The 17,859-nt window shown below is 46.6% G+C and overlaps 1 protein-coding gene across 1 annotated transcript; it reads left to right on the top strand.

Moving 5' to 3' along the window:
* Nucleotides 1-10,503: 10,503 nt before the first annotated feature.
* RBP4 (retinol binding protein 4) lies at nucleotides 10,504-16,754 on the top strand. Its single transcript, XM_019953064.2, has 6 exons — nucleotides 10,504-10,636; nucleotides 10,844-10,972; nucleotides 11,068-11,204; nucleotides 11,374-11,480; nucleotides 14,668-14,880; nucleotides 16,430-16,754. The coding sequence occupies exons 2-6, from the start codon at nucleotides 10,862-10,864 to the stop codon at nucleotides 16,465-16,467; spliced, it is 606 nt and encodes a 201-aa protein (XP_019808623.2). The 5' UTR covers nucleotides 10,504-10,636; nucleotides 10,844-10,861; the 3' UTR covers nucleotides 16,468-16,754.
* Nucleotides 16,755-17,859: the final 1,105 nt, after the last annotated feature.

The raw sequence follows: 17,859 nt of genomic DNA, 5'->3' as shown, positions 1-17,859 counted from the left end.
AGATACCAGGAAAATCCTAAGGGGCACCTCGCAGGAACCCCCCAGGGGCCGAGGAGAAAGGTTGTTTAGCAGAGCTTTCAAACTGGCCTGTAACTCTTGGGATGTGACAGAAGGCCCTGGCTTAAAGTGGGATTCAGGAAGCATGGGATTAAAGAGTTCTTCAGGACACGAAATCCCTAAGCATTATTAGCTCATAAGTCCTCAGAGAATCTGCAGAGCATCTTAGATCAGCCAGCCAAGTGACAAGTCAAACTGACTATTCCAGAAAAATAGCTGAACCTTGGTGGCTGTAGGCAATAAGGAGAATGGGGGTATCCATTAATTATATTACATAGGCATTGACAATACTTGTTCTTCCATGGTAGCTCTATGAAATGAAACTGTTTAGACCTCAGAAATGTCTGTTTGTTTATATGGCAACGTCAAGGAACATTTAGGGGAGATGGAAGAGTTTAGCATAACACAACATAAAATCAAATGTTAATCTTTCCTTTCTTTAAAAGTCCTGTAATCGGCCAGCTTGCTTGGCCTGCTCTTTTTCTAAAATCCTCACCTCTCCGTTCCCCTCATTTAAAAACCTGACCTCAGAAATGGTTTATGGGAACAGACCTTGGGCTTATTCTAGAGAACTGAACATGGAAAAATATTTGCCCACAATTTAAGCCTGATCAAGCCACAACTTATATTAATACAATAATCCTTGTCAAAAGACACGATCATGAAAGGCAACCCCTGCAGCTGCCAACTGGGTTTTCCTGCTAAGCATATTAGTTTGGATTTTGTTTTCAATAGTAATAACCAGATCTCATGCCTTTTTGCTCCAAGGTACAGTCAGTTAAATCTACTGGATAATACATGTCTTGTCTGTTGCTAGGATCTTTCACACCTCAGGGCCTTTTGGCATAGGAAAAAACACTTCACCACTACTTACTTTTGTTTAATGTTCAGGTTACTAAGTTTTTACATTGATTAAGCACATTTTCCCAAATATTTAAACACTATTATGCAACTAATAAGCCGAACTACACATTTCATGAACCAGTTTCCTTGGCTATCTACAGGCTGATTCAAATTCAGTCAAAGGTCTTTTAAGCATTTCAATAACCCTGCAAACTTTATATGGTGAATTCTCTTGAATGAAAATATATCTAAGAGTTACAGTGACTCTAAAGGTTAGTTACACCCACATTTAAATCCACTTTAAAAACAGCACAGCTATGGGTTTCATTTATTTTTCTAGACTTAAAGCTTACCTTGCTAGGGTGATAATGGTCATATTAGATAGAAAAGAAGAAGAGATTCACCGAGGCTGCAGTGTCTAGGTCATGAACTGAGAGACTGTTGATGGGAACATGGTTTTCCCCGGGGAACAGAATCCACACTGGCATTTGTTGAGCTGCGTCACTTCCTATGGTTGAGTCCACTTGCTCCCTCAAAGGGTCTTGTCAAGCACTCTCTTTCATCTCCTTCCATCAGGCCCAAGTCCAGTCTCAGGATGGTCCTCCTAAGAATATTATTTATTTCATAATATCCTATTAGCATCTCATTATAATTACAGTAACATAGGGGAATCCCCTAGTGGTCCAATGGTTAAGACTCTGGGCTCCCAATGCAGGGAGCATGGGTCCAATCCCTGGTTGGGGAACTAAGATTCCGCATGCTATGCAGTGAGGCCAAAAAAAAAAAACTTTGTAACATATATATATACACACATATACTTTTTAAAAAATAGAATAATGCAGAGGTTTATTTCCTAAGAGAAAGGAGTTGAGTCAGCTGAGTCACTCCAATGGGACTACCATCCATCTTCCTCTAACACAGTTGAGGGCACTCTTTCTCCCTGGTTGTTCCATGAGATGATTATGCAGTTCCAACTGCTCTCAAAAGCATGTGTGTGCTCACAATTCCCTGATGCCATCCTTCCCTCTTTACATGCACACACAGAGAAAACACATATCCATATCCCTTACACAGATTTATACTTCAGAGATATAAAGAGGTATTTATACTTCAGAGGTATGAATCTGTGTATGGGAAAAACAAAATGCTCATGTATGTTTACATTCCTCTACTTGTAAAAAATGAAAATGAATTTAAAATGAAGCATATTCTATCACAGTCAGCATTCTTATGTTTTGATGACTACATCTAGGTTCATTCATTTGGTTATTCTTCCAACACATGTCTATTGGTGGCCCATTACAAGCAAGACATACACTAGCTCCTGTGGTAGAGACTCCATGTTCCTCTTTTTCTGATTCTCCTCCCCCGCTAGTTGTATGGAAAGATTATTCTTCTCTGCCCTCCACCCCCAGTAGAGCCATGTGACTAATTTTGGCCTGTGGGTTGTGAGCTTAAACCTCTCTTCCAGGCAGGAACAATCAATCGCCACAGTGAGGCCCGGGAGCTCCCCGCTTCTCCCTGCTCCCTCCCAGTTCCAGCTGGAGGGGCCTCATGGATCCCAGTGAGGATGTCATGGAACAGAGCCCCCTGCTGACCTGAGATGGACATGTAGCTTGAGTGAGAAATACATCTTTCTCGTGTTCAGCCTTTGAGACGTGAATGTTGTTACCACGGCATAACCCAAGCAATCCTGTTACACTTCTACTTCAGGGACTATAGGGGATAAATAAGCCTTGGTTCCAGCTTTACAAGAACTTGTGGTGCAGTAAAGGAGCTAAGACTAGAACATGAAAAGTTGGGACGTGGGGCTTTCCTGGTGGTCCAGTGGCTCCCGATGCAGGGGGCCCAGGTTCGACCCTGGTCAGGAAACTAGACCCCACATACCACAACTAAAAAAGATTGTGCATGCCACAACAAGGATTCCGTATGCAGCAACAAAGATGCCTGTGCCCCAACTAAGACCTGGCGCGACGAAATAACTTTTTTAAAGAAAATCATGAAGCACAGAGCATAATAGAATTAAAAGCCGGAAGTGAAGTACATACATATGACTATGAGACTTTATGTGATATGGATATGGAATCATGTTTAGAGTAGATGGAAATAGAGAAGAAGTCCACGTGTGAGCCAGGGGGTGGTAATGGCAGAAGCAATGGCATGGAGGGTGGAGTAACAAGGGGACTAATGGGAGAGGAACCAGAAAGGTACGGGCGGGCCCAGATTACTGGGCCCTCAAAGTCTAGCTGGGGATTCTGAACCCTGCAAACTCTTAGGGGTAAGAAATGACATGAAGGTTCATCTCTACAAGATCTCTTCAAGAAAATTAGAGATACCAAGGGAACATTTCATGCAAAGATGGGCACAATAAAGAACAGAAATGGTATGAACCTAATAGAAGCAGAAGATATTAAGAAGAGGTGGCAAGAATATACAGAAGAACTATACAAAAAAGTTCGTGACCCAGATAACCACGATGGTGTGATCACTCACCTAGAGCCAGACATCCTGGAATGCGAAGTCAAGTGGGCCTTAGGAAGCATCACTACGAACAAAGCTAGTGGAAGTGATGGAATTCCAGTTGAGCTCTTTCATATCCTAAAAGATGATGCTGTGAAAGTGCTGCACTCGATATGCCAGCAAATTTGGAAAACTCAGCAGTGGTCACAGGACTGGAAAACGTCAGTTTTCATTTCAATCAGTAAGCAAGGCAATGCCAAAGAATGTTCAAACTACCACATAATTGCACTCATCTCACACACTAGTGGAGAAGGAAATGGCAACCCACTCCAGTGTTCTTGCCTGGAGAATCCCAGGGATGGCGGGGCCTGGTGGGCTGCTGTCTATGGTGTCGCACAGAGTCAGACACGACTGAAGTGACTTAGCAGCAGCAGCACACACTAGTAAAGTAATGCTCAAAATTCTGCAAGCCAGGCTTCAATAATACGTGAACCATAGATTTCCAGATGTTCAAGCTGGATTTAGAAAAGGCAGAGAAACCAGAGATCAAATTGCCAACATCCACTGGATTATCGAAAAAGCAAGAGAGTTCCAGAAAAAAATCTACTTCTGCTTTACTGACTATGCCAAAGCCTTTGACTATGCGGATCACAACAAACTGTGGAAAATTCTTGAAGAAATGGGAATACCAGACACCTGACCTGCCTCCTAAGAAATCTGTATGCAGGTCAAGAAGCAACAGTTAGAACTGGACATGGAACAATAAACCAGTTCCAACTAGGGAAAGGGGTACATCAAGGCTTTATATTGTCACTCTGCTTATTTAACTTCTATGCAGAGTACATCATGAGAAATGCCAGGCTGGATGAAGCACAAGCTGGAATCAAAATTGCTGGGAGAAATACCAATAACCTCAGATATGCAGATGACATCACCCTTATGGCAGAAAGTGAAGAACTAAAGAGCCTCTTGAGAGTAAAAAAAGTTGGCTTAAAGCTCAACATTCAGAAAACTAAGATCATGGCATCTGGTCCCATCATTTCATGGCAAATAGATGGGGAAACAATGGAAACAGTGACTGACTTTATTTTGGGGGGCTCCAAAATCACTGCAGATGGTGACTGCAGCCATGAAATTACAAGATGCTTGTTCCTTGGAAGGAAAGCTACGACAAACCTAGACAGCATATTAAAAATCAGAGATATTACTTTGCCAACAAAGGTCCATCTAGTCAAAGCTATGGTTTTTCCAGTAGTCACATATGGATGTAAGAGTTGGACTATAAAGAAAGCTGAGCTCCAAAGAATTGATGCTTTTGAACTGTGGTGTTGGAGAAGACTCTTGAGAGTACCTGGGACTGCAAGGAGATCCAACCAGTCCATTCTAAAGGAAATCAGTCCTGAATATTCATTGGAAGGACTGATGCTGAAGCTGAAACTTCAATACTTTGGCCACCTGATGCCAAGAACTGACTCATTGGAAAGCTGATGCTGGGAAAGATTGAGGGCAGGAGGAGAAGGGGACGACAGAGGATGAGATGGTTGGATGGCATCACTGACTCGATGGACATGAGTTTGAGTAAGCTCCGGGAGTTTATGATGGACAGGGAAGCCTGGCGTGCTGCAGTCCATGGGGTCACAAAGAGTCAGACACGACTGAGCGACTGAACTGAACTGAAAAAGGTCAATTGGAGAAAAGAAACACTGGATATTAGGATACAGATTAAGAGGCTATATTGCATTTGGTTTATTATCAAGTATCCTAAAAATGTGTATAAGCTTTGACCCTGCAATTCAGCTTTTATAAATTTATCTTACAAAAGTAACTAAGGATGTATATGATTAATGTAGTTATAGGGGCATTCACCAAAAGCACAATTATAAAAGGAAAAGATTAGAAATAGCCTATATATTCAGTAATATGAGGTTGAGTAAATAAGTGGCATTATAGTCATAAAATAAGAAACCATACATTAATGAGTAATCCTATTGTAAAGCTCTGTTTACTGATACGGACAGATATTTATGATGTGCAGTAAATTGCAAGATCCTATTGCAGTATGATTCCACATACACATAAAAATATATGGAAGTATACCTAAGAAATATTAACAGTGATTATTCCAAAGTGGTGGAATTCAATATAATAATTTTTTTCCTTCTCTTTTGCTTACCCGATTTTTCTAAAGTATCTACAACGATATTAAAGAAATTCATTCATTCATAAACAAAGCTTTTAAGGCTGTTCTCACAGGCTACAGGTGAGGGTGCTTGGGAAAGAAAGTGAAAGTGAAGTCGCTCAGTCCTGTCCAGCTCTTCGCAACCCCATGGACTGCAGCCCACCAGGCTCCCCTATCCCTGGGATTCTCCAGGCAAGAACACTGGAGTGGGTTGTCATTTCCTTCTCCAATGCATGAAAGTGAAAAGTCAAAGTGAAGTCGCTCAGTCGTGTCCGACTCTTCGCGACCCCATGGACTGCAGCCTACCAGGCTCCTCCATCCATGGGATTTTCCAGGCAAGAGTACTAGAGTGGGGTGCCATTGCCTTCTCCAAAATTCTCCACTACACTTAACTATTTCTGCAGGAGGCAATGCTTATTTAACAGCCAAAGTATTAATAACATTCATATAATGTTGAAGTACTGTCATAAAACTAACAATAATATGCTGGATTAACCAAGTGCATTTTGAATCATCATATTGGACCCACTCTTCAGCTCCACTTTAGCCAAATTCTCTGCTCCTGCCATTATGCATCACTCAAAGACACCCCCTAATAGCAATGACCTCAGGCACATCCCAGTAGTCAACCTGCAAAGGTCCCTCTCACCTGGCACATTTGCTCTCATGACAGTTTCTGCCTGCACCTAATTGATGGGTATGCCAGGTATCTCAGATAATTTATATGGTGGAATCCATGTTACTTTCAACTAAATTGATGAAACTGACTGATGGCTTTATAACCCCTGGGGAAAAGTCCTTATTAAAAAAAATTAGTTTGACTCTTTGTTCCTGAAAACATTGGCTAAACTGTCCTTTTTCCCACCAATTATTTTGGCATCTTTTAAATGCAGTCAGAAGATAAATGCTACCCGACTTCCTTGTTTATAACTTCTCTTGGCTTCTCTGTTAAGATATGGATATAAACATCAGTTTGCACAAAATGGAGCTGGTTGGACATGCTTAATTCTTATGAGGCTAAGGACACAAATTTCTCACATTCGTCCTTTTTTTTAACTACAGCAAAACATTTTCAATATTTCCTAGGAGTTAATGACTTGCTGCTGTATTAGTTAAGGTAACACCAGCTCCTGTTACAGTAACTCCCAATCTCACCAGCTTAATCAAATGGAAGTTTATTTCTCATTCACATAAAGTTAATCATGGGTGGGGTCCTCAGGCTGAGAGGCTTCACCAGCCTGCAGATGAGGGAAGACAGCAAAGACTAACTATTAGATAGGCAGCTTTTAAAAGCCCCATCTGGGAATGACTCATAGCACTTTCATCTACATTCCATTGACCAGAACATAGGCATGTGGCCTTATAGAACTGTAGGAAGTTGGGTGGTGGCGGGGTAGGGAGCTTGTCTTCTGGCAGGATGGTCTCTTTGCAACAACTCCAGCCCCCACGGAAGGGGAGTGAAAACTTTTTGGTGAAAGGACAGCGAGCCCTCCCTGCTACAATTAATAAATACGGGAAATTACTTTTTAGAAAGACTGACCTCTGACTGGGTCTTTTTAAATACATATTTTATAAAGCTGACTTAAAGTGACTGATTTCAGTAAAACAAATTAAGTCAATATCTACTGATCAAGCATCTACTCTGTGTAAATCTCTTGATAAATCCTGTGGAAAAGTTGGGGGTGAGATGCATACCAAGGTGGGAAATATGATCTGACTCTCCATGATGTAGATAAGAAAACGAACTTTTGTGTATATTATATACAGTCCACAAGATGTAATTTAGACCATAATTTTACTTCTAGAAGAAAATAGTCTGCAAAAAGAGTATTTGTTTGATTAAATATTTTCACTCTAAGAAAATTTAGAAAATTGTTTAAAAAGGTAGAAATCAACAATTAACTCTCAAATATCCCTAATCCTATCACACAGGTAATCACTGTGAACAGTTTTCCTGTGGATCTTATACACACATATATGCATATTTGAAAAAAAATATTTTATGAGGATAGCTTTCAAAGAACCAAAGTTAAAAACACCAGTTGACCTCTACTCACATGTTTGTAATCATGAAGAAATTCGAGACAGAATGCCAAAATAAACTGTTTTTCTTTGCTGGTATCTGGGACACCGAGGGTTACGATATATCATTAAAAGAGAGAGAGGTGGGGGAGAAGAACAGTTATATCAACTTTTAAGCATCAAACAAATACATTAAAACATATTGCTGCAAAAACAATCCCTGTAAAAATGCATTGAAATCCCCTATATTTATTTTTCATACAGCATAAGCAAGGATCACGAGAATCATTCTGGGAGAAACATTTGTCAAGGGCTGGGAGTATTGGGAGAACTTTTCTGGCAGTCATAACAGTCCAAAGGCAACTGGGCTCAGCCAGGAGCTCTCCAGCACTGGAGGTACTGGAGGAGAGGTGGATAGACCTCTATTTTGGAATGTCAAGGAGGGGAACCACACATTGGACAGGAGATACAAAGAGACCCTACCTATAACTAGGGAGCACAGGGAATGACTACATGTATGGGCACACACAGTGTCCCTGCAGGAGTGGCTCTGAAGCAGACCTTATTGGAGCTGTTTGGGATTATGTTGTTGTTGTTCATTCGCTCAGTCGTGTCCGACTCTTTGCAGCCCCATTGACTGCAGCACGTCAGGTATTCCTGTCCTTCACCATCTCCCAGACCTTGCTCAAACTCATGTCCATTGAGTCAGTGATGCCATCCAACCACCTCGTCCTCTGTTGTCCCCTTCTCCTCCTGCCTTCTACGGTTCCCAGCATTAAGGTCTTTTCCAATGAGTCGCTCTTTGCATCAGGTAGACAAAGGATTACAGCTTCAGCTTCAGCATCAGTCCTTTCAATGAAGATTCAGGGTTGATTTCCTTTATGATTGACTGATTTGATCTCCTTGCAGTCCAAGGGACTCTCAAGTCTTCCCCAGCACCACAGTTCCAAATCATCAAGTCTTCAGTGCTCAGCCTTCTTTATGGTTCAACTCTCACATCCATACATGACTACTGGAAAAACCAAAGCTTTGACTACACAGACCTTTGCTGGCAAAGTAATGTCTCTGCTTTTTAAAACACTGTCTAGATTTGTCATAGCTTTTCTTCCAAAGAGCAAGCATCTTGTAATTTCATGGCTGCAGTCACTGTCTACAGTGATTTTGGAGCCCAAGAAAAATAAAGTCTGTCACTGTTTCCATTGTTTCCCCATCTATTTGCCATGAAGTGATGGGATCGGATGCCGTGATGTTAATTTTTTGAATGTTGAGTTTTAAGCCAGCTTTTTCACTCTCCTCTTTCACTTTCATCAAGAGGCTCTTTAGTTCCTCCTCGCTGTCTGCCGTAAGGGTGCTGTCATCTGCATATCTGAGGTTATTGGTATTCCTCCTGGCAATCTTGATTCCAATCTTGTGCTTCATCCAGTCCAGCATTTCTCATGATGCACTCTGCATATAAGTTAAATAAGCAGGGTGACAATACACAGCCTTGACATACTCCTTTCCCAATTTTGAACCAGGTGCAGTTCTGTTTGGGATTATACATCCTGTGATAAAACTGACCCCACCAAAGAGCTCCTAGTTAGCTAGTAGGCCTGAAACAGGGCTTTCTTAGCAGAAAGGAGGAGGCAGTAAGGAGTTAATTGCATCAAGGTTGGCACTCCAGAGACACCTCCAGACTCAAATGTAGAACAGGAGTGGGGGGGAAGGTGGAAAGTGAAAGCAGACCATCAGGCAGGGAGAGGCCCAAGGGGTCACAGGAAGGTGGCAGGAGCCACAGGTATTTTTTTTCAGGAGGCTCAGAAGTATTCCCAGCGCCCTGCAAAGACCATCAACTCTTTATTTCTCTGTTTGGCTGCCACCCTCCTGCACCTCCACCCTCTCTTATTTCAGGTCTGGCGGTAGCAAAATGGACCAAATTCATCTTGGCCTTTTCCAATTTGGGCCAGAACTGATGGAAGGAATCTTATAAAAAGGTGATACCTCTTTGCCCTATCCCTAATTCTCCTTCAGTCCAAAGCTGTGTCTTCCGACTGCTTGGATCAGATTAGAGGAGCTCTAACTGAATGGAAAGAGAAAAACATGGCCCTGAATTGTGCCACTGGGCAAAATCACACAACCAGTCACAGCATTTCGACTTAATTGACCATTGACGTCACAGACGTTTGTTCCCCTCCCCCTCCCCTCCGCTCACAGTCAATTCACCTTAGCTGGTTTGGAAACAAAACAAGATGCCACTATGGCTTTGAAATCAAACTGCAGCATAAACAATTGGTAGGTGTGTTTCAAAGCGGTTTGAGCGAAGTGCCACAGACTAAGTAGGCGACCACCGAGGTGGCTAAAATATTTCCTGTCCTGACCAGGGTTGCGTTTCTGGAGAATATTTAACAGGGAGGGTTTTAATACTTCTAAAGATGTTGAAACTAAAGAACAAATATTGATCCAAGGGCACCACAACTCCCCTGAAAGAGAGTAAAAGACACCCTTTATAAAATGAAAAACTATGTGGCGGAAACAGTCCCAAACTCCTACACAACTAGTCCTCAGAGGACCGAGGGGCCAATTTGGCACGGTCAGGCCCGAGCACTAACGCACCCGGGCAGCATCGCAGATGTTCCTCGTTCTGGGAGGCCACGGTCTGGTCTTCCCGCCAGACCTACCCGAGCCTCCAGCCAGAGCAACAGGGCCCCGAGGCCACCCCAGGCCGCAGCTGGCGGCCGCTGGCACGGGCGCCGGGTAACTAGGCCAGGGCTGGTGCCCGCGGCTCGCCGCCGCCGGAGGCTCCGCCGAGGCCACCCCGCGCGGCAGCTGCTCCAGCCCCGGGCGGCGCTGGAGGGGAGGCTCTCGCCCCAAGGCGCCCTCCCTGCGCCCGGGCGGCGGTGAGTCAGGGCGCGTTATGCAAGTGCTGGCCCGCCGGCCCCGGCGCCTCCCCCTCGGTCTTTCACCCCGCGCCGTTACGAAAGCGCGACCCCCTCCCCCCGGAGTTATAAAGCCGCCCGGCGGCCCCCGCGGCGAGCTCGCCTTGCTGGCTCCACGCGCGCTCGGACCCGCGGCCAGGCTTGCGCGCAGCTCCCGACAGTGAGCGGCGGCCAGGCGGGGTTGGGGGCCGGCGCAGGAGGGATGGGGGCCCGGGATGGGTGTGATGAGGGTCTGGGGGCGGGCGGGATGGGAACCCAGGGCTCTGGCGGGAGGAGGGCCCCTCGCGGGCAAGATGGAGCCTGGGGACCGGTGCTGGAGGGCCGAGTGGTCCAGCCGCCAGGCGCTCACGGCGCGCGGTTCCCGCAGGGCGGACTCCCGAGCGAGATGGAGTGGGTGTGGGCGCTGGTGCTACTGGCGGCGCTGGGCAGCGCCCGGGCGGAGCGCGACTGCCGGGTGAGCAGCTTCCGAGTCAAGGAGAACTTCGACAAGGCTCGCGTAGGTACCGGTGTCCCGGGCGCCCCGCGTTCCCCTTTCCCAGAGGCCGGCCAGGCGCTCCCGGACACCAAACCCGGCTCTCCTCTCTTCCCCAGTTCGCCGGCACCTGGTACGCCATGGCCAAGAAGGACCCCGAGGGCCTGTTTCTGCAAGACAACATCGTCGCCGAGTTCTCCGTGGACGAGAATGGCCACATGAGCGCCACGGCCAAGGGCCGAGTCCGTCTCTTAAAGTCAGTGCCCTCTGGGGGCGGGGGTGGGGGAGGGCGGGGGCTCTTTGCGCGGCAGGGTCCCCAGGCTGAGCGCCAAATCCCCACTGGGGCGGGAAGGGAGCGCCCGGGGTGGCATGGAGGGAGGAAGCCCTTTGCCTGGCCTGGCTCAGAATCCCCTTGGTTTTTGCAGTAACTGGGACGTGTGTGCAGACATGGTGGGCACCTTCACAGACACTGAGGACCCTGCCAAGTTCAAGATGAAGTACTGGGGCGTAGCGTCCTTTCTCCAGAAAGGAAGTGAGTAGTCAGTTCAGTAGGACTGTCTCGAGGGGGATCGAAGACATACATAGCCAACTGGCTGGGTTTCTTCTCCAGGGGCACCTTAGGGAAGAATCGTGTGTAAGTAGCCAGAACTCAGCGCGGCTGGAGGCTAGAGGGGTGAGACTGGAAGCAGCTAGGCCCCTTCACCACCTCCCATCCCCTCTCCCAGCTCAGAAACCTGGCCCAAGCTCAAAAGGACCTTGGGTTTGTCACCTGACCACCTCCTGCCGGTCACCCGTCCTGCCAGCACCAGCGTGTGTGGCCTTCCCCTTGCTTAGACCTCCCACCTCCTCAAGACCCAGCTCACATCACCGCTTAGCCTGGTGCTGCTGCTGCTGCGTTTCCTCCATTTCTTTGGGCTGAATCCCGGAAACAGCTTGACTGCTAGGTGCCCCAGCAGAGGCTCAGAGAGAGACTCTCATCAAAGGACCTGGCTCACTCCCAGGTACCCTACCTGCCAGTGCTGGGTGCTGAGAGTCTGAGCCAGCCACAGTGTTCTGGGTGACAGTGACCTCTTCCCTTTCTCCCAAGCCCTGAAACTCATATGAGGAGCAGAGTGTTAAGGACTCTCAGAAAAGCATCCTAAAATTTAACCTGATACAAATTTGTGGGAACATGCATGTACATGCTTTTTCTACTTTTTCCTCATTTCTCCTAAGCTTCAAATCTGGAGTCTACTTGGTACCTAGAGAAGAATGCAGGCCAGAGGGGCATATCATGGAATCTCACTTTTTTTTTTTTTTACCAAGCTGCATGGCACGTGAGATCTTAGATCACCCAGCAGGGATTAAACCTAAGGGTTTAATTCCCCCCAAGACACCAGGGAGTTCCATCATGGAATCTTAAAGATGGAGAGTTACCACTCTGAACGGGGTTCAATATGCAGATGAATAAACTGAAGTCAAGACAGTGCAGTGCTAGGACTTCCTGGTGACCGTTAAAACTCCTCACTTCCACTGCAGGGGGTGAAGATTTGATCCCTGGCCCAGGAACTAAGATCCCACATGCCTCATGGCCAAAAAAAGGGGGTAGGGAGAGGGGAAAAGATAGTGCTTTGTCCAAGGTCATGCAAACAAGTTTGTGAGAAACAGTGTCAGAAGCCAGGGGTTCCAGCTCCCAGGTCAAAATTAGATGGTCCTAAACAGCAGGAACCTAATACAATCAACTTTTACAATTTTACAAAATATTATTGGAGCTCTCCTGGGAAATAGGACCCAGGGGCCTGTTCAGGGGGACGCTTAGCTTGGTGAGCCAGCTCCTTTCACGTAGCCCATGTACTCAGGGCGCATACTCCTTGACTTCCTCTAGAGTTGTGTTAGATGAAATTTTATCTTTTACCAAATTGCTCATTCAGTATTGATGTACACTATATAAAAGGACTTACTATTCAATAAGGGGAAAAGCTTTTATCCCTAGAGATAATAAAAGTTTTTTCAAATAACTCAGCAAAACTTCCTAAAGTGATCTATTTAGGATAAAAGATAAACTTCTGATAATGGATTATAAAAATCCATACCAGGGGGTACAAGATCAGTAATTTTTAGAATTTGCATCTTATCAAACAGATGAACATGGCCACCCCTGAACGGTCTTATGTCTGGCCCTTCCCACCCCAGCCTCTGACACCCGCCCTTTGGGAAATTCTGGAGGATCCAGGAGGGCTCAGTCCTCCTCATGGAGGGCCTGCAGTGAGCTGAAAAGAGGGCTCACCACCCACTCCGATGCAGCTCTCCTGCAAGGCCTGGTCTCAGCCTGAGCCCCTCCTTGGCAGGGACTCCTGGGGTTCTCAGAACCAAAAGGCACACCCAGAGGTGACTTAGGCAAGCATTAGAGATCTCCCTTACACCCTCAGTGCTGGGAGCTGAGCGTTCTTCCAGCACAGGACATGAAATAGAGCAGAGATCATCACTTGCTTCATGACTTGGGTGTGGAATGAAGACACAGAGGCTTTGCATCTGTTTCTTATCCCTTGTGGCCCCTAGTTTTACGTAATGCCTGGAGACAGTGTGCTGTAGAGGTTAGGCACGGGGGCTCCAGAGTCAGATCGGAGCTCAATTCTGTCCTGCTCTTTGTGATCCTAGGTGAATGATTTAGTTTCTCTGTGCCTCAGTTTTCTTATCTGGAAAATGAGGATGAGAGAGTGCACTTTCAGTCGCTGTGAAAAATAATTGAGAAAGCATGGCAAGTGTCCACAGTGTAACTGACTGACAAAAAGCTCAGAAAACCCTGGTCATGGTTATATATCAACAAGAATGTTAAGTAGAGATGTGACACGTTTTACCAAATGTGAGGTGTTTGGATAACAAAGGTGTTATCCCCATTGTTTTTCTCCATGGCAAACCTCTCACCTACATTCTTATGAACGTGGTTTCCCATCCTGCCTTTGTTGACCTTCTTACCACCTTTGTTTACACTTTCTCTGCATGGCTTACATCCCAGTCTTAGGAAGAAATATAATCTAAATTCTTCAAGGGCTCAACTCTGCCTCTGTCAGGAGAGCTCTGAGCAGTTCTCTAAGGAAGAATATCTGATGTCAAAAGGTGGGCATCTTGTGCCCCGAAGGCAGATTCTACCCTCTTGCCAGCCTCGAGAGAGAAGTGAGTCAGGTCACCGAGCCAGAATTAGGATGGAGCCAGAAAGGCCATGAACCAGATCGCCCAGTGGACTGAGAGGCAGGAGGGCAGTGTGGGTAGCGAGAGGACCGGGAACTGGCTGATACAGATCAATGCAAAAGACACATGCTTATGTTGCGGATCACACATGTTGGTGGCCATCAACGTCAGCCACAGAGGCACGAGATGCTGTCAGGGTAGATGGAGAAGACAACAGCAGACAGGTCTAGCCTGTGGTTTTGATGGGTTCACATTCTTGGTTGTTCTTATGAAAGATACGATCACATTTGTCATCAGGGAGAGAAACAGTCATTAAAGCAAATGTGGTCCCTCCCACCCCTGCCACCAACTCCAGGAGTTTTTCCTGTGAAGGCCAAGGTCCTCTCTCATGGTCCCAGTTTTCTAACTGCTGTCAGAACTCCCTGTGGTCTCCTGCTTCCTAACTGCTGAACCCAGTTTGGGGAAGTGGCTGATTTTTGGGGCCCGGCGCTAAGTTTCCCTGACATCTGAGTGAGGGAGATACAGAGTCCCCGTGGCTTTCTGCCCTGCAGACGATGACCACTGGATCATTGACACGGACTACGAGACCTTTGCCGTGCAGTACTCCTGCCGCCTCCTGAACCTCGATGGCACCTGCGCTGACAGCTACTCTTTCGTGTTTGCCCGAGACCCCAGCGGCTTTTCCCCGGAAGTGCAGAAAATCGTGCGGCAGAGGCAGGAGGAGCTGTGCCTGGCCAGGCAGTACCGGCTGATCCCTCACAACGGTGAGTGGTGGGTGGGAGCAGGCTCCCTGGGTCTGCAGGCCCTGAGATGCGATACATCTGCATGCAGAAGGAAACAGGGGAACCTGGGTGCCCCTCTGAGTCCAAGTCTTCATGCTTCATAACCAGATCTTTCACTGGCCTTTTCATGGGGCTGATGCACAAGGAGTGGGCAAAAAGCTTTTTATCCAAAACCCTGGCCCTTAAAGTTAAGTAAAGGGGACAGTCTCTTCCTTCTTATCTGCTACCTCAGGCCCACTGTGTAGTCACATGATTTTGCTCCTGGCTGCGCTGCCCAAAAAACCATTCTGACCAAATTAATATTGTTTGGGGATTGAGTGGCCCCAGTGAAGAGCTGGGCATTGAATGTGGCCATTGGTGTAAACACTTAAAGAGAGACAAGTTGACTAGCTGGTTTTCTCACGTTTTTTGAGATTCCCTGACCAGACCAGAGAGTTAGTAGCTCAGTGACGTCCGACTGTTTGCAACCCCATGGACTGTGCCTACCAGGCTCCACTGTCCATGGGATTCTGCAGGCAAGAATACTGGAGTGGGTAGCTATTCCCTTTCCAGGGGATCTTCCCAACCCAGGGATTGAACCCATGTCTCCTGCATTGCAAGATGATCGTTTACTGTCTGAGCCACCAGGGAAGCCCCATTGAATCTTTTTATGAATATCACCCTTGGCTAATCTTGCTTTAAAACCCAGTAGCATTCTGAAGGAGACTGCACATTTTATTTTAAATAGACATTCCCATGGGAACCTGCATTTCAGAATCCAAATAAAGTAATGCTAAATTGTAAGGGAAAACAGAGAACAAAACTGAACTTCTCTGTTGGTCATCTAACTAGCTAACCCACACTATACCAAACGGATATGAACCCAGACCAAACACATAAATAAGATTTTGATGCTTCAGCTGGGGGTAGCCTAAATATAGGGCAGGCAAAGGATTTCACTCCAGCCGGGCTCCCCGCCAAGTCTTGCCTGCCTCATCTCACCTAATCCTGGATATACCTTATGAAGTAGGGTTTCTCATGATTCACCTTCTACAGATGAGAAAACAGAGGCTAAGAAAAACTTATGAAAGTTGCCCAAGATATTCAGTAGATAACTGAGCTAGATGCAAACCAAGGTTGTTGTGTGACTCTGGAGCCCCTGTGTCACTACCTGGCGACATGACAGAGGGCACAGTGAACGTTCCGTAAAACTGCCAAAGGAGTAGCCGCGGCCAGGCTGATTTGGCCCTCGCTTCCTGAGTCAGGAGGAGGTACCCTCATCTCTTTGAAATGCAACGAGGCAAATTTAAGACAAAAAGAACGCTACTTTATACGGCAGATCCTGTGCTCTCAGCCCGTACCGGTCGCCCCCAGAGAAATCAGAGGGTTTCAGAAAACCTGGAAGATGTTAATATATTACAACTACATCTAGCTGTCCCCTGACAGAGGCATTTGAACAACACCAGTCCTAAGGCCATCCTGATAGTGACTATCTACATTGAATACTGGGCCCATCTTTCTGTCACTAATAGCTTTGTTTTCTATATTTCAGGTTACTGTGATGGCAAGTCAGAAAGAAACATTTTGTAGCAACATGGAAGGTGTCCTTTCATTAGGAAACTTCCCATTAACCTTACTCAGCCTCCAACTCTTAGGAGTTTAGTTTGCTTCACCTCCCCTCCCTGCCCCTCCCGCCCCTCCCCTCCCCTCTGTAAACAAAAAAAAAACCCTTCAGTATACGTAAAAAACATACATGGGGATCAATGAATCTGCTTGTACTCAAATGTATGTCTTCTCTGGAGTTTTCTAAGGAATCATTTGAGGCTTAGGATTCCAGACTTTGACTTATTAAAATATGTATAGTTACCCGTTTCCAATGCTTTGGGTTTTTATTTGTGTCCACGTCTGTGTAAGAGTGAAAAGTCCTGCTGGTGGTGGGGTAGGTGTACTTTTATGTACGGGAGGGACTCTTCTCTTCCAGCTCTGACCTTCGGTCTGCTCTAGCACCTAATCTCCATTATTAATGACTATGTCTTCTCTCAACTTCCTGAAAAAGGGATTTCCCCATTCACGCGGGACAGCCTTAATGATTGAGGCCTAAAGAGGTGAATGTGGGCCAGGCCAGCAGCTCCCCTCACTCAGCCCAAGGCCCTGAGGCGGGTGGATGGTGGCTCAGCCTCAGCTGGTCTGAGAGGCCTGGGTCTGGGGTAGCTCTAGGAAAGGTCCCCAGGCCTTATTGTCCAGCCCCGAATTCACTTCTTATTTCAGGTGTGGGCAAAGTGTTGCGGGAGAGGAGGTCATAGGCTTCCCTGGGGGAATTAGGAGATGGGACCCTGAAACCAAGTGTGTTGGAAGATCATGGCACCCCCTACCTGGAGTGTCTGGGGAAAGGGGTGATGGCGGTGGAAGTAGCAGGCCTGGGGAAGGACACCAGTGTCTTATACCATTAGCAGCACTTGTGAACACTAGTATATAATATAACTGCATGCAAAGTTGTGTGCCTCAATTTCCCAGGAGCTCCTAAGAGCCTTTTATCATCTTGAAAAGGCATCAAGGCTTTGGTCCCAGAGTCTTGGTTTTGCATCAAAATCCAGCTCAGCTATAATTAGCTGTATAACTGGGGGCTGGTTGTATGATTTCTCTGAGCCTCACTCTCCTCTTGTGAAATATGGGGAAGCAGTGTCCACCTGCTGGGCTGAAGTGAGGGTTCAGTTAGAGCACTTAGGAGCTGTGCAAACACTGGCGGATGCCAGGCTGACGTTTATGAGGTGTGTCCGGAGGCGGGGAACCTCCTGTGTGTGCAGAGACCTCTGCCTGGGTGCTGCCATATCAAGGGGCCAGGAGGCTCCCAGGGCCCTGAATCACTGTGCTTCGTTCTTCCACCAAAGGGGGAGGAGGCAGGGGAACACGCACAGGAGAGCTCTGCCTGTCATTCACCAGAAAGGGGCTGCCGGAGCTGGGCTCTTCAGCAGTGGCTGTCAC

The sequence above is a fragment of the Bos indicus genome, chromosome 26, assembly GCF_029378745.1.
Source record: "Bos indicus isolate NIAB-ARS_2022 breed Sahiwal x Tharparkar chromosome 26, NIAB-ARS_B.indTharparkar_mat_pri_1.0, whole genome shotgun sequence".
Lineage (NCBI taxonomy): Eukaryota > Metazoa > Chordata > Mammalia > Artiodactyla > Bovidae > Bos > Bos indicus.
Note: the sequence above shows the minus strand (reverse complement) of the source record. Positions and strands in the feature narration are given on the sequence as shown.

What these genes read in the sequence shown, in the direction of transcription:
- RBP4 (XM_019953064.2), top strand. Translation starts at nt 10,862, where the DNA reads ATGGAGTGGGTGTGGGCGCTGGTGCTACTGGCGGCGCTGGGCAGCGCC. An exon ending in AGAACTTCGACAAGGCTCGC is followed by an intron (nt 10,973 to 11,067) that starts GTAGGTACCGGT and finishes TCTCTTCCCCAG; the next exon opens with TTCGCCGGCACCTGGTACGC. An exon ending in GGCCGAGTCCGTCTCTTAAA is followed by an intron (nt 11,205 to 11,373) that starts GTCAGTGCCCTC and finishes TGGTTTTTGCAG; the next exon opens with TAACTGGGACGTGTGTGCAG.